The 21,450-nt window shown below is 46.4% G+C and overlaps 1 protein-coding gene across 1 annotated transcript; it reads right to left on the reverse strand.

The window, feature by feature from the left end:
- Positions 1–2,958: 2,958 nt before the first annotated feature.
- Positions 2,959–16,392, reverse strand: LOC128828489 (keratin, type II cytoskeletal 6A-like). The gene is made up of 9 exons (XM_054013202.1): positions 15,702–16,392; positions 14,304–14,518; positions 13,247–13,307; positions 11,856–11,951; positions 11,515–11,679; positions 8,032–8,157; positions 5,210–5,430; positions 4,783–4,817; positions 2,959–4,150 (listed from the first exon to the last, which is right to left on the reverse strand). The coding sequence occupies exons 1-9, from the start codon at positions 16,266–16,268 to the stop codon at positions 3,834–3,836; spliced, it is 1,803 nt and encodes a 600-aa protein (XP_053869177.1). The 5' UTR covers positions 16,269–16,392; the 3' UTR covers positions 2,959–3,833.
- Positions 16,393–21,450: the final 5,058 nt, after the last annotated feature.

Below are 21,450 nucleotides of genomic sequence, written 5' to 3' on the forward strand. Positions count from 1 at the left end.
TGGCAGGGGTCTCTAAAGCGTAGATGGTGGATTTGGTATCCCCCGCACACACAACAGTGCAAGGAGGCGCTGTGAAACTACATCTTGCACAGAATCCCCATCCACCGCGAGCATACCTGATCCCCAGGCAGGCGGCAGGGTTGTATAATTTTTGGTGGTGCCCAGAATGGGGCCAAGTCCCCTCCTCTTCCCTCCCCCCCCCCACACCTGCCTAAGCCTCTGGGAGCGAGTTTGGGTGCTGGGTGCAGGCTCTGGGCAGGGGGTTGGGATGCAGGAGGGGGTTTGGGGTGCAGACTCTGAGAGGGAGTTTTGGTGTGGGAGGGGGTGAAGGGTGCGGGCTCTGGGAGGGAGATTAGGTGCGGGAGGGGATGAGGGGTCCAGGCTCTGGGAGAGAGCTTGGGTGCGGGGTGCGGGCTCTGGGCTGGGGATTGGGGTGCAGGAAGGGGTGCGGGCTCTGGGAGGGGGTTTGGGTGTGGAGGTGGGCTCTGGGCTGAGGCAGGGGGTTGGGGTGCAGGAGGGAATGCGGGGGCAAGCTCTGGGAGGGAGTTTGGGTGCGGGCTTTGGGCTGGGGAGGTGGTTGGGGTACGGGAGGGGGTGAGGGGTGCAGCGCTTACCTCAGGCGGCTCCCAAACGCGACCCACACACCCCTCTGGCAGCGGCTCCTAGGCAGGAGGCCGGGGGTCTCCGCGCGCTGCTGCCCGCAGGCACCGCCCCTGCAGCTCCCATTGGCCGCAGTTCCAATAGCAGGGTTGGCGCTCGGGGCGGGGGCAGTGCACAGAGACACACACACACCCAGGGGCTGCAGGGATGTGCCGACCGCTTCCGGGAGTGGCGCGCTGCGTGGAGCGAGGGTGGGCAGGAAACCGCTTTAGCCCCGCTGCACTGCCAGTGGTGGCGGCGGGGGCCCCTGGGCCCTTTTAAATCACCATGGGGGGGCAGGCGGGGCTGGGAGATGCTCCGGGGGAGGCGGGGGGGGGCGGGAGAGAGACCCAGCCCGGAACATTGGTGGAGCCGGCCCCCGTGCTCTGACTATTCCTGGAGCCCGGGCACTACGGGCCCATACAACTCGCCGCCCCTGTCCCCAGGAGACCCACAGAGAGGCATGGGGTAGAAAAGATGGTTTTGACCACGGACAATTCCTATTATTCCATGTCTCAAAGCCATCTCTTATGCAGCATCAACTTTGCTACTGTCTCCTGCACACTAGCCTAAATAAGTGTGGACAGGCACCCGGGGCAGCAGAGAGGGGAAAAACTGCCACTTTCCCATCACAAGCATCACCGTGGGCCAGTGTAGTGTTCAGCCAACCTTTTCTAACCAAACTGAACCCAATGGGGCATCTAACGCGTTGCAATTGAGACCACGCATGGGGACCACTGGCCTCTTTCTGATCAGGCCTACACAGGTTTAGCTTGAGTGCCGCTTCTTTTGATTTGCATCCGTAGGAGATGAGAATCAGGCCCCCATGAGATTGGAGATATTAAGAACTTTTATCTCCGTTGCGGATATGACTTTACTGCATTCATGGGGAAACTGATGGCAGTTTATTGCCTAAAATAATCCGTGCCAATGCCAGCAAGTAATAACCAAAGATCGCATGCCTACATGGGTAATGCATCAGGGTTATACCTCAAAAGGTACTGCATTCAAATCCTCTTGGGAGAGAAATATTTTGGGGCAAGTTGTAATATTTACTCTTCTCTACCTCAAGAGTATCACGTCAGATTATGCATGCCCATAGCTCTCGCCAATAAGAAGGAATGGGTTTAGTATTACCATTAAAGCTGTTAACGCTTTGGAGGCATTGACCCATTTGTACGGCCAGATTCTCAATTGGTGTAAAACGGCGTAGCGCCATTAATGTCAGAGAAGCTACGCTGATTTATACCAGCTGACGATCTCTAGCCCATAGTTGTTCGTTTGGCAGAAAGTCCGGGGTTCTGAGGCTTACGAGATGAGCTGTGAAATAATGTTTTTTTATCTGGCAGTTCCGAAAAAAAAAATTAAAATTGTTTTGGGTGGAGCCAAGAAGGATTATTATTTGTTTACATTTTTGGCAAATTAAACCCTTGGGGGTAACAAATCATTTCAAAAGCAAAACATTTTGTTTTGCTAAATGTTTCATTTCAGTTTTGACCCTTTGTAAACATTTTTGATTTTTTATCAAATAAAATTTTGAAATGAAAAGCCATTAGGAACCAAAAACAAACATCAGAAGGTTTTGTTTCCAAAATGTCAAAAGGAAACATTTTTATTTTTACCAAAACAATTTGGTGACACCAACACAATGTTTCAGTGTCACCAAATCGTCATTTTTCACTGGAAAAAAAGGTTAGGACAATTTTTTTTCCCAGCTGTAGTTAATAATCTATTACCTATTTTTAGACACAACTAATCCTGTATCTTGGCAGGGAGTTAGACTAAATGACCCTGGAGATCCCTTCTAATCCTATAATTATTTATGTTAATCCATTTTACTATGTTTTCAGTGGATACGGAAGCCAAAAATAATACCTGCAAACTCCAATGGAAGTTCAGCTAAAGACTAACCTAGTACATAAAGGGTGTGAGCCTAATTCTAAGCCCGGGTCTACACTGGGGCGGTGGGGGGGGTGTCGATCTAAGTTGCGCAACTTCAGCTATGTGAATAACGTAGCTGAAATCGACGTAGTTAGATAGACTTACCGTGATGTCTTCACCGCGGTGAGTCGACTGCTGCTGCTCCCCCGTCGACTCTGCCTGGGCCTCTCCCGAGGCTGGAGTACAGGAGTCGACGGGAGAGCGCTTGGGGGTCGATTTATCGCGTCTAAACTAGACGTGATAAATCGATCCCCGCTGGATCGATTGCTGCCCGCCAATCCAGCGGGTAGTGTTGACATACCCAGTGCAACAAAAGACTAGCCCAACCAGCAATTTAAGGCAACAGCCTAGTTTAAAAACTCAGCCGCATGACGTTAATGACACAATGCAGTTTATTGGTGATGCACAGAGTGAAAAGCCGCAGGTCCTTTAACAACAAGGGAAGAATAAGGCAACGCTGTTACATTTTATGAACATCACACAGGAGTGGGCCCGCAGAAAGGAAGTAGTAGGGATGTGTTGATTCATGGCCTCTATTAACGTTCATGATGCTAAATGGGTGGGATTCATGCCCTCTGCAGAAAGCCAGTATTCCTTGTCCTGACCAAGCCCTGAAACACCTGTGAGCTGATGCAGTGAAATTCAAGAGAAAGTGGCGGAGTGGAAAAACCCAGGGTTACTTCATGAGTGTGGAAATAACCTTGGACATCCACAGCAACCGGAACGCTGAAAACGTAGGGCCTGATTCTGATACACCGGCGTAACTCAGGAGTTCATCTGCTGAAGTCAACAGGCCTGATTCTCTGCTATCCTGCACCCTGTGCAGTTATTTATAGGGTCTCACACACATATTGCACCATGGCAGGGCAACGGAGAATCGGACGTGATGGAATTACCCCAGTGCAGGACAAACATAACGGAGAGGAGAATCAGGCCCCCGGTCACCACACTAGAGTAAAGTTGGTGCAGTTGACAACAGAGCCCAGTCCTGAATGAGGCAAAGCTATAGGGAAAGTATATCCGTGCTTCTACGGTTATCTCAGTTTTCCAATAAGCAATGGGTCAGATGCCAACTCTACTCTCTCAGTTACTCCCATTCAGACCTATTGACTTCAGTACAACTGAGGGCAAAATTTTGTCCCAGGATGAGGGGTTTTTTCCCCATGAATGTTGAAAGGTGGGGTGGGAGTTCCCGTCACCAAGCAGCAAAAACCTGGGTTAATTCAGAGGTCCCTGAGTTGAGTTTTTACGCTTTATCTAATTAATTTTTTGCTTGATGAAGAGGATGTCGAGACATATTTTATGCTAGAGCTGCTTCCCCCTCCAGAGGTGACCCCCCCTCCGTAGCCAAAACTGCTTCCTCCTAAACCAATCCCACTCCCGCCAACACTGATCCCACTTTTACCACCAATTCCAAAACCACTCCCGCTGCCAATTCCAAGGCCGAGACCACCTCCGCCACCACCAAGACTGAGGCCACTTCCACGACCTCCACCTCCTCCACCAAGGACATATCCACTTCCAACTCCGCCACCGCTGCCAGCTACGCTGGTGGTGCTGCTGACCACAGCTGCAAGAAAAACATCCCTCTGGTTATTCAGGGAGCAGCTTGTGATTCCCAAAGAGAGACAAATTCTGGTGTTACATCTAATTAAGCTGGTTGGAAATTTTCTGCCACTGTTTTTTGATGGAAATTTGGGGTTTTGACCAAATAAAATTTTTCCTTGGAAAATTGCAATTTTTCTTTGAAAAACCAAATGCCTGAAAACCAAAATATTTAAATTCAGAATTGCTGCTGAAGTGCCGCATGGGTGTTGTAATTCAGACATGTGCCTCATGTCCCCATTCCTCTCTATGGACCAAGCTCCACAGCTGGGCTACAGCTCCCATGATGCACCATGGCCAATGACTTCATCATGCACAGCCTCTGTTCACCAAGAGAGGAGACCATGGTGCATCATGGGAAATGTAGTCCAACCAGGGAACCCAGCCTATACAGGAAAGTGGATGTATGAGGCACCCAAACTACAACTCCCCAGAGGCATTGTGGTGGCATTTCTGAATTGAATTTCTTCAGGTTTTGGCTGAAATATTGTGTGTGTTTTTTTGCTATTCTGGTAAAATATCAAAAATACACACACCCCTTCATTTTCGGATCAGCTCTAATTCTGACAAATGAAGGTGAATCCTTGAGATACTTACAGATGCTCACAGGATCAGCATATTCTCCAGACATCCTGTCGGGGAAAGAAAAGTAATTCATATAAATCACCCCATAACTCCCTATAATACAATTACTAAATATTGAAATGTAGAGGGCTTAAATGCTTCCCAAAAGGACAAGGGGTCTGATTCTCATTCACACTAATTATGACAACATTTGCAAAAGATCTCAGGGGCAGATTTTCAAGGGCTCCGCACCCAAAATTTTCATACGAACCCAACATCTCGTGATCAGTGGAACTAGAGTCAGAGGACCAATGTTCCCTGCCAGGACTTTTATTGGGAAGACACCAGTGGAAAAGGGAATGTGGCGAGTTAGTCTGGAAGCAACTCAGCCACATGGACAGAAACTTTGCTGATTTACCCAGCCCCATAATTACCATACACTTTTGTGTATTGCACCTACCTGCATTCTTCTCCCTCCAGCAGTTTCCTGTAGGTGGCGATTTCGATATCCAGGGACAGCTTGATGTTCATCAGCTCCTGGTAATCCCGCAGCAAACGAGCCAGTTCATCCTTGGTGGTCTGAAGGGCGTTCTGAAGATCAGCGAGCTTACCCCGGGCGTCTTTGAGGGCCAGCTCCCCGCGTTGCTCAGCATCAGCAATGGCCGTTTGCAACCCAGCAATCTGTAAGGGACAAATCATGAGATTCCAGTATTGGGAATTGTGACAAGGCTCATTCATGTCTGTGGAATGAGTCTGGAGATGACACTTATGCTGACCCCCCCTATCCTTTGTTTGGCTTTGGAGTTGTTTCTTATATAAGCTTGCTTAAGTGATGTTTTATAGGTTGCTATGTGGGTGATGTTTTGATCATAGGATGTGCCTAAATTGGACCACCATGGATATAAAATATCTGCTGCCGAGAAGCAGTCAGAGAAAAACAGGAGAACGTCCATGATATCGAGTAAAGAGTGTAGTAACCTGGTCACGTGTGCGTGATCAGCGGTAACAAACCAACTGGAAAAGAGCAATAATCAGATGAAAACAGCGTGGGCAGCAAACGTCCTGCAAACTGAGGCTTGCGCAGGTGTATTGTATGTGTTGCATAAAACACATAATACTGTACTTGATGGTGATTGGAAGAGAACTGATGGATGTATAATTTGGATGTGTCTAAAATGTGGTAGACTGTAAGGGGTAGTCAGAGGTACGTAGGAGAAATCAAGCATGACCCACCTACGCCACAAGAGAAGGCAACTGGCCTTTGTCTTTTTTCTGTATATCTGTTGTTCATTGCTTTAGTAGTAATTGAAATCACAAGGCATGCTTTTGGGTCAAATAAAGGTTTGAATTAATAAACCTAAGAGTATGTCTACACTTAAAACGCTAAAGCGGCATAGCTATGCCGCTATAGCACTTCAGTGTAGACGCAACCTGTGCTGACGGGAGGAGTTCTCCTGTCGCTGTAGTTAATCCACCTCTCCGAGAGGCAATAGCTTGGTCAATGAAAGAATTCTTCCATCAATCCAGTGTTGTCTACACCGGTGGTTCGGTCAGAATAGCTACGTCTCTCAAGGGGTTGGATTTTTCACACCCCGGAGAGATGTAGTTATACCGATGTAAAATCCTAGGGTAGACCAGGCCTGAGTGTCCAGCAGCCAGTGTCACCCAAAGGGCAAGCTATGTAGTTAGTGGATTTCTAGCCCCTTGGATTTCTTTCTCTCTTCACAGTATAGAAGGAAGGACATGGGTACCCAACTCTTTAACCATTTTCGTTCCCGATTTCTCAGCCTTCTATGGAATATCTCTAAGATCCTGGCAGAGAAACACCTGGAAACAGAAGGCTTACTACTGGGAGTAGTTCCATTGAAATTCTTAGGGCAGATCTACACTATGGGGTTAAGTCCACCTAAGTTATGCAACTCCAGCTACATGAATAACGTAGCTGGAGTCGACGTAGCTTAGGTAGACTTATTGCAGTGTCTACATCGCGCTGGGTCAACGGGAGAAACTGTCCTGTCAATTTACCTTATGCTTCCCATTCCACTGGAGTACCGGAGTCGATGGGAGACCAATCTGCGGTCGATTTAGCAGGTCTTCACTAGACCCGCTAAATCGACCCCCAGTGGATCGATTGCCGCAGCATCAATCTACAGTCAGTGTAGACATACCCTTAGGATAGAAAGCACTATGGATAAAATTCTCAAAAGCACCTGATTTAGGAACCTAAGCCCCATTTTCTACAGGGATGTAGGCCCAGATCCAAAAAGGTACGTACACTCCTACCTTCCATTGATTTCACCTGGGCTCATTTGAAAATGCCTGTCAGTGCCTAAGCCACTTTTGAAAATGTGACTTAAAGTTCTAACTTACTCAGACACTCTGGAAATTTTTGCCTTTAAGTGCTTTTGAAAGGTTTACCCTACATTCCTTACTGTTGTAAGGGTCAGATCCTGCATATATAACTGACTGAATTATGCAGTTTCCAGGAGTTCTGATGTTTATTATTGGTTTTTAATGGTGACATATACCAATCCGGATCATGGAGGAGAGTGTGTTTTATTCCATACCAAGTGACATTCCTTTCAGAATGCCAGACAGCACTGTTTGAGATACCTGTGAATATTCCAAGATGCCTTGAAATGTCAGAATAGTTTTGCACTTAAATATAATTGGCCATATCCTCAGCTGGTATAAATCAGTGCAGGTCGATTGATTTCAATGAGTCAACAAACCACAGAAATGTAGGGCTGGAAGGAACCTTAAGAAGTCATCTAGTCCAGCCCTCTGCACTGAGGCAGGACCCAAGTATACCTAGCTACATCCATTTTTATCAGATGAGGATTTGGCCCAGAGAGCTTAAACAGAATCCTTTGACTTTAGCAGTTCCTTATATGCCAGAAAACGAGTATTTCTAACCCCAAGCATTCAAAAATCAAGAGTTAGGTCCCCAAAAATCATAAGACTGTCTTGAAAATCAAAAGTTTTTTTTATGTGTCCAGGTTTTTGAACCTTTATGACATGGTGGCGACTCATTTCCAAGATTTACTCTGCAACCACGAGAGCTAGAAACTTAGCTAAAAAACAAAATAAGTAAATAAATAAATAGAAGTAGAGATTCTCAAGAAATAATTAGACTACAAGAGCCAGGGCTTTAAGAAAAACACCAGATATCACAAGAGTTGGCAACACAGAGAGTCTCACTCACAAGGTTACGGAGCTCATTAAAATGGTCTGTAATAAACACCACAAATCATGTCGATTCCGTATCAAGGTCTTTCCCACCTGTTTTTTCACACTATCTATTTCAGCTTTCAACCTCTGGATCACCCGGCTCACTTCAGAGATCTCGTTCCTGGTGACCTTCAGGTCTTCACTGTGTGTCGTGGCCGTGACCTGAAGCTCTTGATACTGAAAGATACAAGCCATAAGGTCATTAGAAAAGATTTTCATAACTGGAGTTGAAGACATGTTTCAATTTTCCAATTTCCAATTAGGAAAAAATTGAATGCAATTTTCCCTTTGTTTTTCCACCAGTTGGGTGATTTTTTTTTACGCTGTTGAAAATTATTTAAATTTTAACATTTTTCTATTTTTTTTTTTTCATATTTAAAATAAATAAATAAATTGGAAGAGGAACTAGGGGGAGATGGAAAAAAATTGCAGTTTCTTCCAACCAGCTGTCAGCATAATATCAAAGGAAACGTTTACCAATGTGTGTGAGATGTTCAGATCATAGCGTCATAGATTCTACGGCCAGTAGGAACCACTGTGATCATCTAGTCTGACTTCTTCTATAGCAGAGGTCACAGAACTTCCCCCAAATAATTCCTAGAGCAGATCTTTCAGAAAAACATCCAATCTTGATTTTAAAATGGTCAGTGATGGAGAATCCACCATGACCCTTGGTAAATTGTATCAATAGTTAATTACACTCACCGTTAAAAATGCCTTATTTCTAGTCTGAATTTGTCTAGCTCCAACTTCCAGCCATTGGATCATGTTATACCTTCCTCTGCTAGACTGAAGAGTCCACTGTTAAATATTTGTTCCCTGTGAAGGTATTTATCGACTGTGAGCAGGTCACCCCTTAATCTTCTCTTTATTAAACTAAATAGATTGAGCTTCTATAAGGCATGGAATCCTTCAATCATTCTCATGGCTCTTCTCTGAACCCTCTCCAATTTATCAGCATCCTTCTTGAACTGCAGGCACAAGAAGTGGACATAGTATCCCAGCAGTGCTCCTGCCAGTGCCAAATACAGAGTTAAAATAAACTCTCTACTCCAGTGGTCCCCAACCTTTTCGTGGCCAGTAGCGCATTCATGTTTTCAGAAGAGTGTGGTGGGCGCCAACAATTTTTCAAGGCTTATTTTGTATTTGTACATTAAATAATACGAAAAACATCATATTTAATATTACATAATATATGAATCCAGAGAGAAGAGAGAAGCCACAAGGACAGAGAACACCGGCGCCCGCAGCCCCGGAGTACTTTGTCCCCAGCAGGCACAGGGCCCTGGCTTCTCTCCCCTGCTGGGCACTAGGCGGGACCTGCGCCTGCTGGAGACAGAGAACACCGGCACCCGCAGCCTGCAGCCCCAGAGTTCTCTGTCCCCGGCAGGCGCGGGGCCGCGGCTTCTCTCTGGCGCCTGCCAGGGACCAAGAACACCGGCGCCCGCAGTCCCAGAGTTCTCTGTCCCCGTCAGGTGCGGGGCCGCGGCTTCTCTCCCCTGCTGGGCACTAGGCGGGCGCACATAAATGCCCCGGTGGGCGCCATGGCGCCCGCAGGCACTGCATTGGGGACCACTGCTCTACTCCTACTCATGATTCCCCCGTTTAGGCATCCCAGGATGACATTAGCTCTTTTGCTCACAGCATTGCACTGGGAGCTCATGTGTAGCTGCTTATCCACCGCAATCCCCAAATCTTTTCCCAAGTCACTGCTTCCCAGGATAGAGTCCCCCAGCCTGTAAGTATGGCCTGCAGTCTTTATTCCCAGATGTACATGTAACCCACACACCTTCTGGGTGGGGTATTCTGTCCCATCTAGTGGCATCGAGACCACTTAGAGAGAGAGAGTTAATGAGTCTTCTCTACAGCCCTAGCTAAGGGCCATCTGGCTTGTAGCTCATGCACTAAGCTCCAGAGACCCCAGGTTCGATCCTGCCTGCTGACGACCGGGGTCTGTCGGCGTTACATATACATTAACATTTAGCCACATTAAAACACGTGTTTGCTTTCACTCCGTTTACCAAGCCATCTGAATCAGTGACCTCTCCTCTTCATTATTTACCCCTCCCCGAGTTTGTGTCATCTGCAAACTTTATCAGTGATCATTGAAAGTTTTGAAAATGTTATCCTCTGTCTTTATAACAGTTGGGCAGTGGATGGAAGGTCCATTTCATGAAAGATTTGAGGTTTCAAAATTAATTCTCCAGGAAGGCAAATTCCAACAAAATATGGATTGGGGATGATTGAAACATTTGTTTCTGAAACATCCAAACATTTCGTTTTGATTTCCAACGGTTTCTTTTGTAATATATTATATCATTTTAAAAATTGAAATGAAAAGCCCTTTCACCAGGAAAAAATAATTGAAATGTTTCAGTCTGACCATATTCAACCTTTTTCCCCCTCGGTTTTCTTCCGAAACGAAATTCGGGTGAACTTGACCTGATTTTGTAAAGTGTTTTGATTTTGGCTGAATGGCATCGTCCAAAGGACTATGGTTCCATCAGAATTTCTCCAAACAGTCTTTATGTTCATTTCATAATGCATCTAGCACACTTTTAGGCCCCACGTGAACAAATACTTTGATAACAGTTACTAAGCAGTGATATGACTGACACATTAATATATGAATTAAGTGGGGTAGAAAATCCATATGGGTCCCCTCGCTTATCCAATAGGGATCATGTAAGGACATTCCAAGGAAATCATATTTTGACCCCAGAAAATGAGAGCACAGCTGTGGAAGTTGAGGCTAATAGGATTAGGATGGGTTGATATGCTGAGGAGCGCCATGGGTAACCTCCACTGGAAAATCTGGCGTGTAGTTACAGTGTACTAGACTGACAAAGCTATTGTCATTGAGGACATAAGAGAGTGGCTGAGAACTTGGTTCTATTCCCATCTCTGCCACTGCCTTGCTGTGGGACCTTGGGCCAGGCATTTGGCCTATCTGTGCCTCAGTTTCCCCATCTATTATAAAGCCCTATGCAACTTATGGACGAAAAGCTGTGGATAAGAGCTAGCTGGTGATACACCAGTTCCAACTGGGTCTTGCCAGAGCCTGTTAGATTTACAGAGTCATAGAGTTTAAGACCAGAAAGGATCACAAAATCATCTAGCCTTACCTCCTGTATATCACAGGCCACCAGCCACACCCAACATTCATTAAACCCAGCAACTGAAATTAGACCAAGGTATTGCAGCCCTCAGGAGACTAAACTCTTAAAGGTACAGTTCCCTACAGTAGGCACATTTATTATTTAAGCCGGTGAGGACGGATCATTTTGTGGTTCAATTAATCAGTAGAACTGGGTTCTATGCCTTGCCCTGACACTGATCTCCTAGTTGACTTTGGGCAGGTCACTTTCCCACTTTGTTGCCTCAGTTTCCCCATCTGTGAAATGGTGATAATGAAGCTGGCATTCTTTTGCCAAGTGCTTTGAGTGCTATGGATTCAAAGCACTGGGTCACCGCAACCTGTGAGGATTATTCTCAATCTACGCTTATATGCTCCATTGCAGCATGATGACTCACCCTACTTTGGTACCAAGCCTCTGCCTCAGCCCGGCTCCGGTTAGCAATGTCTTCATACTGAGCTTTGACCTCGGCAATGATGCTGTTCAGGTCCAAATCTCGGTTGTTGTCCATTTGCAGGATGACGTTGGTGTCTTTGATCTGGCCTTGCATCTGAGCTAGTTCCTGTAGGTAACACAGCACTGGATATAGTATTCCACTAGTGACCTCACTCATTCCAGGAGTTGCATCATGCATACATAAAGCAGCGAAAAATGTGACGGGTCTTTTGCTCACAACATTGTCATTGGGAAAAGAGCAATGTGGTCTCATGGGAAGGAGCCTGTGAATAGGAGCCTTACCGCTTCATAGACAGCTCGCAGGAGGTTTATCTCATCAATGAGGGACTCCACCTTTGCTTGAAGCTCCATTTTTTTCATGTAGGCAGCATCCACTTCCTGAAAACAAAACGCACCAAATGTTGGGACAATGCTACCGAGGACAAGAGCTATTGGGTATGAGTCTGACCCCGTTTACACTCAGGGGTTTGTCTTCACTGCAAAAGTTACTCGACTTGAATTACTAGCTCAAGTGAGAGCAGCCACCCTGGAAACAACATTAACCAACTCCGAGCTGTAGCCTTTAGCTGAGTCCCCACTGCATTACTAGCTTGAGCATCAATAACACTTTGGCTTCAAAGGGGGGAGGGATAGCTCAGTGGTTTGAGCATTAGCCTACTAAACCCAGGGTTGTGAGTTCAATCCTTAAGGGGGCCATTTAGGGAACTGGGGTAAAAATCTGTCTGGGGATTGGCCCTGCTTTGAACAGGGGGTTGGACTAGATGACCTTCTGAGGTCCCTTCCAACCCTAATATTCTATGAAACCCCTCCTCCCACCGACAGGCCACTTAGGTCAAGTTTAAAACGCTAGAGATTTGTGTGTGTGGACAGGAATCAGATTGGGGCAACACTTGAGACATACCTAGAGCAAACACTGCAGTAAAGGCACAACCTAAAACTGCTTTATACCAGTCTGGCCCACTAAAGCAGTGTAAAGGCGTCTTTGTGCAAATGACTCAGGCCTAGGAGTGGAGTTATATTATCTTTGAGTTTGGTACCAAAACGTCTTTGAGGATCAGGGTCTCAGTTACTGCAGATTCATGCTGATGTAACTGAGAGCTGAATTTGGCCTTTTAAATGTTTTGGCTGAATTTTCCACTGAGGTTCTGTTTTTAAATGGTTAACAGATGTTATAAGTGTGTTACAAATATGTATTGTTGGTGGTTATAAGCACTTTGGTTGATGGAGTTATAAGCAACCTATTGGTCTGGTGGACTCCATAACAAACAATAATAATCTATTTATTAAAACTATTAACTAATGAATATTTTAAAAGAAACCTTAATATAAAGCATGGTTAATTTTTCTTTGTCATTTCTTTCAAGAAAAATACACCACCACCACACTCACACACACACACACAGAGAGAGAAATGACAATGCAATAAGTAAGACGCTTAAATTAATGCAACACTGTGGTTAGCAACTTCAGGACACAGGACGGATTTGGCCTGGATTTTAACAGAAATTATAATACATAGGAATTTTTCTTTGCAGTATTATCTTTTTAATTGTTTCTCGTTCAGCGTCTACAGTTCTAAATTTCTGCAACAGTCTGCTGCCTTATCCTCAGATAGCTACAGAATAATAACAGAGAGAGAGAGAGAGGAAGAGAGAGAGAGATGCATTGCCCACCTTTTTAAGCACCACAAATTCATTTTCTGCAGATGTGCGCCTGTGGATTTCCTCTTCAAATCTGTTGGGTAAAGAGATATGTTTGAATTCTACCTTCTCAACTACGAAGAAAAAGTAGTAAGGAGTGATGCAAGGCATGTGTCTGCCAGGTTCTTACATACAATGCTAATCTCTGGCAACTCCACTTGAATGATGACTGCTAACTGTGAAGCCTCCAATGTTATACTTTGTTGCAATGGATCAGAGATATTATTCAACACATTACACTCTTAATTCAATACAACAGTAGTTTGGACCTGGAGCATTGCTGTGTTTTTCTGATCAGTATCATAGTTTTGCTATTACATCATAAGTGTGTCCCCTTTATCATCTTCGAGCCAAGATTACGTTTATCTTGGTGATTAAGACTGAGATTTCCAAGAGAGTTTACATGGAGTTAAAAGCAACAGAGTCCTGTGGCACCTTTAAGACTAACAGATGTAGACATCTGTGTCTACATCTGTTAGTCTTAAAGGTGCCACAGGACTCTCTGTTGCTTTTTACAGATCCAGACTAACATGGCTACCCCTCTGATACTTGACATACATGGAGTTAAGCACCCAAATTGTACTAAAAGATACACTTCTAACCGTCTCATCACTGTAGTAAGATAAGATAATATGATATAAAATAAATATCATTGGTTAGATAGATAGATAGATAGATAGATAGATAGATAGATAGATAGATAGATAGATAGATAGATAGAAGGTGTATGGGGATAGATAGATAGATAGATAGATATCATATGCTATAAAAATAATTTTTTCCAAGGTTGATGCGCATACCATAAAATCTGTATACGATTCAAGGCAAACATTGCTTATTATGTTAATTATGGCCGTGAGAATTGCCTTGAAAGCAGAGCAGATTTGATTAACTTGTAATTACATGGTTTACAAGTTCTCGTTATTTTAATAGGAAGGAAAATAGCTCCCGCATGAACCACAACCAGAAATCCATGCCAAGAAAAGGCAACAAAACCATTACATTTCTCAGGCTGGTCTTTCTGACTTACTTCTTTCTGAAATCTTCCACGAGGTCTTGCATGTTCCTCAGCTCTCCATCTAGCCGACCTCTGTCAGTTACTAGGCTATCTAGACGCCGCCTCAGGTTATTGATATATGTCTCAAAAAGGGGGTCGATAGGGATCTTAGTGATTGTGGTGCCCTGCTGCTGCAAGAGGTCCCATTTGGTCTCCAGCACCTTATTCTGCTGCTCCAGAAATCGAACCTGAAACCCAACAGGCAAGAGGATGTTAAATGTTGGACAATATCCTTATGGCATCGGGCCAGACTCTGCTGTTAGTTACACAGGTGTAAATCAGGCTCAGCTTCATTGAAGTTGATGGAATTACTACCACTAGGAGAGTTGAAGCAGAAATCCTTCTTGGTTCTTCTTTTGGAATCAAGACGAGAGGGGAAGCTGTCACGTCAGAACATTGATGGACCAGCCCCTCAGCTGGTGTGAATCGACTTAGCGCCATTCAAGGCCATGGAGATACACTGATTACTTCCAGCTGAAACTTTGGCCCTAGTGGTGGGAGTCAGTTTACAATAGCTGCTGATTTACAACAGCTAAGAATCTGGCCCTATATGAGTGCTAAGCAGAGAGGTGGAATATTCCACTCTGGCATTTTCAAGGAAAAATTAAGATAAGGCATAATAAAAGGAAGTTGGTTATCCCCAAATAGCTGCATAATAAATAAAAAATATTAATAATAATAATAAATAATAATAGATAGATAGATAGATAGATAGATAGATAGATAGATAGATAGATAGATAGATAGATAGATAGGACCTGATTCAGCAAGATACTTAAGAGCACATATAAATTTAATCATGTGAGAAGTCCCATTGAAATCCACAGGCTGACTCACATGCTTGATGCATCATAGTGCAATTACGCCCATATTTAAGTACCTTGTCAAATCCAGTCCATTACAGCTAAGATTCAAATCCATAAAAGCCATCTGCTGTGTTGTGGTGGCAAAAATGTATGAAATACAACTATGGAGATAGAGGGAGACAGATGGGGAGGGGACGGAGAGGAGAAAGAGATTAAGTTTTATTTGTACTGTTATAAACACCTGAAAAAAAATGTGCTTGGCATAGACATTGCAAATAACTCCTAGTTACTGCATATCATTTTGTGCATTCATGTCCGACCCAAACCTAAGGCCCTTACTTAGTTTTTCAGTCAGTCCTTACTTGACATCAGTAATAGGTTGCATGAGTAAGGAATGAGTAAAAATGGAATAAGGACCTAACTCCTAACCAGGATGCTGCCTCGAGATGTGTTCTTCAAGGCCAACATCCAAAAGGACTATTAACTCCTTCTTCTTCTGCAGAACATGGAAGTCTCCCATGCTGTTGGATTCCTCGTGCCTGGGACGTTGAATTGTTGGTCTCACCTTGTCGATGAACGATGCAAATTTGTTGTTGAGGGTCTTGATCTGCTCCCTTTCCTGCACTTTCACTCTCTGGACCTCCGGGTCAATTTCAATGTTGAGGGGCGCCAGGAGGTTGGGGTTCACGGTGACTTGCTGGATGCCACCAGGAGACAAAACAGGACCAGCTCTGCCGCTACCAAAGCCTCTGCCACCGTATCCCCCACCAACCCCGTATCCTCCACTGACATACCCACTCGAGACAAACCCACTGCTGCCACCAAATCCACCACCACAACCAGCACCACCGAATCCACCACCACCAAAGCCGCCACCACCACCGAATCCAAGCCCCACACTCCGGAAGCCTCCACCCCCTATGCGGATGGAAGTGCTTTTGTTTCCGCCCAAGCTATGGAGGCTCCTGCTGCCAAAACCACCACTGTACCCTCCACTTCTTCTCCCAACGCGAGACAAAGAAGCCGAACTGAAGCCAGCTCTGTTGCCACTGGAAGTGATGGTGGTGGTCGCAGAGCGTCCACTGAAACCCCTAGCCCCGCTCCCAGACTTAGAACTGAACTTCCTGTTCATGGTGACCTGTCGGAAAGAAGAAACCGAAGGGTGTGATGCAGGATGAGAGCAGAGAGAGAGAGAGAGAGAGAGAGAGAGAGAAACGAGACTGAGCCCCCTCTGAGATGGAAGCTGTGGCTTCCCCTTATATACGATTGAAGGGCTGGGCTTGGTTGAAGCTAGTTAATTCATTAAGATTGTTTACGGGCTTGGTTTTGCCTTGCAGCAAGTCACCCTTTTCAACCCCCTTAAGCATCCCTTTGAAGTGGATAAAAACACAGACATTGCTTGTCAGCGTTCATGGCATGAAATTATCTCTGTTACTCAATGATCGTCTCACCTCGCTTTGTCTTTTTTTCCCCGCACAGAACTCCTTAATGCAAAATAATTCAAAGGAATCTACAAGGTTTTTAATTACGAGTGTGAATGCTCTGCAACATCTTACTTCAAAGCCGCGTGCTTTGGACATCTCCTTCTCTCCGTTAACAACTAGAAGTTTTTATGGCCACATTCAGTTCCCACTTAAGTCGGTTTTATATTACAACATTAAGGGGCTTAGGCCCGGATTCTCAAAGGTGTTTAGGGTACAATGTAAAGAAGAAGATTAGTAATATCTATATCTATCTATTCTAAGTGACTTAGGCGCTTAGGAGCCTAAGTCTCTGAAAATCAGTGGATCTTAATTCACATAGGTGCTCTTGAAAATGTCACCCTCAGATAGTGGATATCGCATCGATAGCTGCTGGATCTGGCTCTCTGAATCCCTTGAAGTTCACTCTCACTTTACTTAGATTTCATCCCCACCAGCGGCTGCTGTTGTGTTGTGATCACCAATATTGTCTCACTGTTTCCTTAAACTCCCCCATCTGTCTGTATCCACCTGTTGTCTCTTGTCTTATACTTCAGTTGTAAGTTCCTTGGGGCAGGGACTGTCTTTTTGTTAAGTGTTTGTACAGCACCTAACACAATAGGCTCCTGTTCCATGACTGGGGTTTGTAAGTCTTACGCTAATACAAATAAATAATAAATATTAATAATACACTGGCCAAACAACCTGCCCTGCTAGTTACCTGTGTTCTACCAGCTCTGGACCTATTCCAGCGCTCCTGACTGATAGGTAAAGTCCAGTTTCTGTTGACTGGGAATTTTGCCTGCGCTACAAGTTCACCACTGAGCCTTTCTTCTGCAAACAGCGGGGTCTAATTTGCAGAACTACAGAGCAGACACAGCTCCAGCCAAAAGCAACGGGAGCTCCAGCTGATCAGCATTTCTGAAAGCGAAGTCAATATGGCCCATTTCACAAGCATTAAGTTTTCCGGCTATAAATAAAGACGGACCCCTTCTGGTGGTTTGTTCGGAGTCTTACACTAATGATGAACGTTGGGCTACATGAAGCATTTTCTTTCTTGCAAGAGAGCAGGTCTGCACGTTATTGATGTTTCTTTATAATACATTGCACAGCTATCATTACATTTCCTCTTCCCCCAGAGCACAAGCGGTTGTTGGGTCAGAGCCCCCACGGATGTAAATGGAGACACACTCGTTTACCCCAGCTGCGGAGCTGTTTGAAAGTCAGGTTGGAACAAGGGCCTGATTCTGATCTCAATTACCACAGCAAATCTGCAGTAACCCAAGTGAATTCATTTAAGCCTAGTTGTCCACTGCCTTGCACTCTGCATCGTCAGTTTCACCAGTGCACGCTAAGCGAGCGTGTCAGAGCTCTCCCTTTTTGATATAGCGCACATGAAAATGACTGCACAAGGGGCAAAGGTGGTGGGGAATCCCAGGGCCGCCCGGGTGGGGGGGCAAGTGGGGCAATTTGCCCCAGGCCCCGGGCCCCGCAGGAGCCCCCACAAGAATATAGTATTCTGTAGTATTGCAACTTTTTTTTATGGAAGGGGCCCCCAAAATTGCTTTGCCCCAGGCCCCCTGAATCCTCTGGGTGGCCCTGGGGAATCCGACACTGTTACTGTACAGAGCCCACACATTTCCACATACAAAAGGCCAAAGGCATGACTCTTCTCCCGTGTAAACTGACGCGAGTTTCACCACTAACTCCAATGGATGCATGTTTGGCTGCCAAACCCTGAGTGAAGCCACCGGGAGTTTTGCCAGTGGTTAAACTAGAGCTGGGATTTGGCACAAACCCTGGGAATGGCGAGGAGAGTGCAGGGGGATGACCTAACTTGTGCTTTCATGCAAGAGCTTGGTTCCAAACTCAAGAGTGCAATAGGAATTGCACAATGCTGTTTCCCAGCAACATGCAGCGTCGAGCCATTTGCAAAAAACTGCTAACATGGTTATTTTATATACACATCCGAACAGCATTTTTGGAGCCTAGCCAACCAATCACAGGTGTCGCACTTAGTGCTGGACATCCTCCTGGCCACTGACACGAGCAGATTTTGCATGGCTATACGACAAGGCTCTGGAAGCTGTCCCACATGTGTGAGCATCTTCCAGGCTCGCGGCGTGCTCATCCTTGGCAATGTACCTGCCATTCTACTGTACTGTTCTCCTACGTATATGGCTCAGCAACATGGCATTTCTTAGGCCTGCTTGCTTCCTTGTGTGCATTGGCGTGATGGGTGCCGGTATCAACTTGCATCTTCCTTGACATTCATGTGTCACCCTGTCCATGGAGCATGGACCCCTGAATAACTGTCCGGATTAGGCTCTCATCAAGTCCAAGTTGCCAAGTACATACCACAGCAGTAGTATAATGGTGTGGACTTTACAGATCCCCCATTGACAAGCCTGATGCTTTTTGCAGCCAGGCTGGCCCCCAGCGGGAGAGTTTAATCATAGAATCATAGAATATCAGGGTTGGAAGGGACCTCAGGAGGTCATCTAGTCCAACTCCCTGCTCAAAGCAGGACCAATCCCCAACTAAATCATCCCAGCCAGGGCTTTGTCAAGCCGGGCCTTAAAAACCTTTAAGGATAGAGATTCCACCACCTCCCTAGGTAACTCATTCCAGTGCTTCACCACCCTCCTGGTGAAATAGTGTTTCCTAATAGCCAACCTAGACCTCCCCCACTGCAACTTGTGACCATTGCTTCTTGTTCTGTTATAGCTGATAAGGGCCTGAAAAATGGCAGTCTGTTAGCTACAAGCCTGGAGAGCACTATTTTAGGTCTTGCTGGCTGGTGTTCTCTCCTGACCAGAGGTAAACAACAAACAGGAGCTTTAATTAAAGTTATTAATCGAAGGCGGGGGGGGGGGGAACATCTTGTTAGTATATAGGCTTGTTTGTCAGCCTGAGATAGAATTTTGGGTTTGACTTTTTGATACTCTTATATCTTATACTAATATGTGTGAACAAAGAACAATAGGGTTACCATATTTTAAGTGTCCAAAAAGAGGACACTCCATGGGCCCCGGCCCTGCCCCAACTCCGCCCCTTCCCCGCCCCCCTGCCCCAGCCCCGCCCCAGCCCCGCCCCAGCCCGGCCCCGCCCCAACTCCGCTCACTCCCCTGGACACTTCACCCCCTGCCCCTCCCCCTCCCCTGCTTCCCGCAAACATTTGACCCCCGGCCGAGCACCGCCCGGCCCCGCACCGCCGGCCCTGGCCTGGCCCCCGGCCGAGCACCGCCGGCCCCAGCCCCCAGCGCCGCACCGCCAGCCACGGCCTGGCCCCCGGCCGAGCACCGCCGGCCCCGGGCCCTGAACCGGCGGCTCCGGCCCTGGTGGCTCCGGCCCCGCACCGCCGGCCCCCGGCCCCAGCCCCGCACCCCTGGCTCCGCACTGCTGGCCCCGGCCCCCGGCCGAGCACCCCCAGTCCGGCCCGGCCCCCGGGCCGAGCACCGCCGCCTCCGGCCGAGCACCGCTGGCCCCGGCCCCGGTGGCTCCGGCCCCCGGCCGAGCATTGCCGACCCCAGCGGCTCCGGCCCCCAGCCGAGCACTGCCGGTCCTTCCCTCCCTATTTTCCCGGACATGTCCGGCTTTTTGGGATTTCCTCCCAGACGGGGATTTAAGGCCCAAAAATCCGGACGTATGGTAACCCTAAGAACAAGAACAACAAGGAGTCTGGTGGCACCTTAAAGACTAACAGATTTATTTGGGCATAAGCTTTTGTGAGTAAAAACCTCAGACTCCTTGTTGTTTTTGTAGATACAGACTAACACGGCTACCCCCTGATACTAAGAACAAGGACACTATGTGTGTTGCTTCTGCTGGGCCAAATGGGTTTGTTAGTATAATGGGAAAAAATAAGGGATAGAGCAGGTAAAGTGTTCTGGGGCAAGATGGGAATGTAATATATGAGCATACACTGGAAGGCTGCCTGGCTCTTCTCTCATGCCAAGATTAAGGAACCAGTTAGAAGGGAAAAGAGGCTGCAGGGGAAGGCATAAGACACACTAAAAGCCAAAGAAAGGCCTGGCTTTGGCCAGATCACAACCTCACTCCTCCCCCCTCCCATAAAATACAAAAAAAAGGAGGAAACAAAGACCCCAGACCTATGACCCTCCAAAACAGAACATGATCATAAATTGTAAGGGGTGGGACCACCGGCGTGCATTGCAGGTATATTTGGGCCTGCTAAGGAGGAGGAGGTGGGAAATGGGAAACGGGAATAGGGATACAGGCAAGGCTCTGCTGCGTCAGAGCTGGGAAGGGGGACACGGGGTAAATGCTCTGCGTCAGAGCTGGGAACGAAAAACTGGGAAACAGACTCTGCCGGCGTGTAGAACTATGCATATGCTTGCTTGGAACTAATCCCAATAAACATTGCATTGCCTGCATTTCAGACTTCTGGTCTTCTGCTTTCTGTCTGCGTGACAAGAACCAGGGGTGGGGGTGAAGGGAAAGCCCTCTAACACATCTCGCTGTTTTAGGTTTGACTCTCCTCTCATTGTCAGCAGTTCTATACAATTCCTCCTCCACTGGGCCCTGTGATGCTTCTCTGGCCATGTCAAGTGGCCTTAAAACAGGCAGATCCAGACCAGCTGAAAACCCCCTCTTGCTAAGGGCCTCCTCACCCTACGGCTTTTCCTGCTCTCATCTTCCACTGTGTATCCAAAGTGCACTGTTATATGGTTATTTACTTTCCAGGGTCCCTGGGAACCAGAGAGTAAGTTAGAGCTTGAAAAATGTGATCCACCTGCATCTTCCAAAACAGGAAGGCATGGAAGGAAAATAAATATGGTGGGGTTGTTGGGTTTCTTGTTGTTGTTGTTTTTTTAATCTCATGATCTTTGA

Source organism: Malaclemys terrapin, chromosome 23 (assembly GCF_027887155.1).
Source record: "Malaclemys terrapin pileata isolate rMalTer1 chromosome 23, rMalTer1.hap1, whole genome shotgun sequence".
Classification (NCBI taxonomy): domain Eukaryota; kingdom Metazoa; phylum Chordata; order Testudines; family Emydidae; genus Malaclemys; species Malaclemys terrapin.

Excerpts from the sequence above, each read along its gene's own strand:
- LOC128828489 (XM_054013202.1), bottom strand. The coding sequence starts at position 16,268 with ATGAACAGGAAGTTCAGTTCTAAGTCTGGGAGCGGGGCTAGGGGTTTC. Across the intron at positions 11,952-13,246 it reads AATTTGTGGTGCTTAAAAAG|GAAGTGGATGCTGCCTACAT; the intron begins GTGGGCAATGCA and ends TTTTGTTTTCAG. Across the intron at positions 4,818-5,209 it reads CTGGAGGGAGAAGAATGCAG|GATGTCTGGAGAATATGCTG; the intron begins GTAGGTGCAATA and ends TTTCCCCGACAG.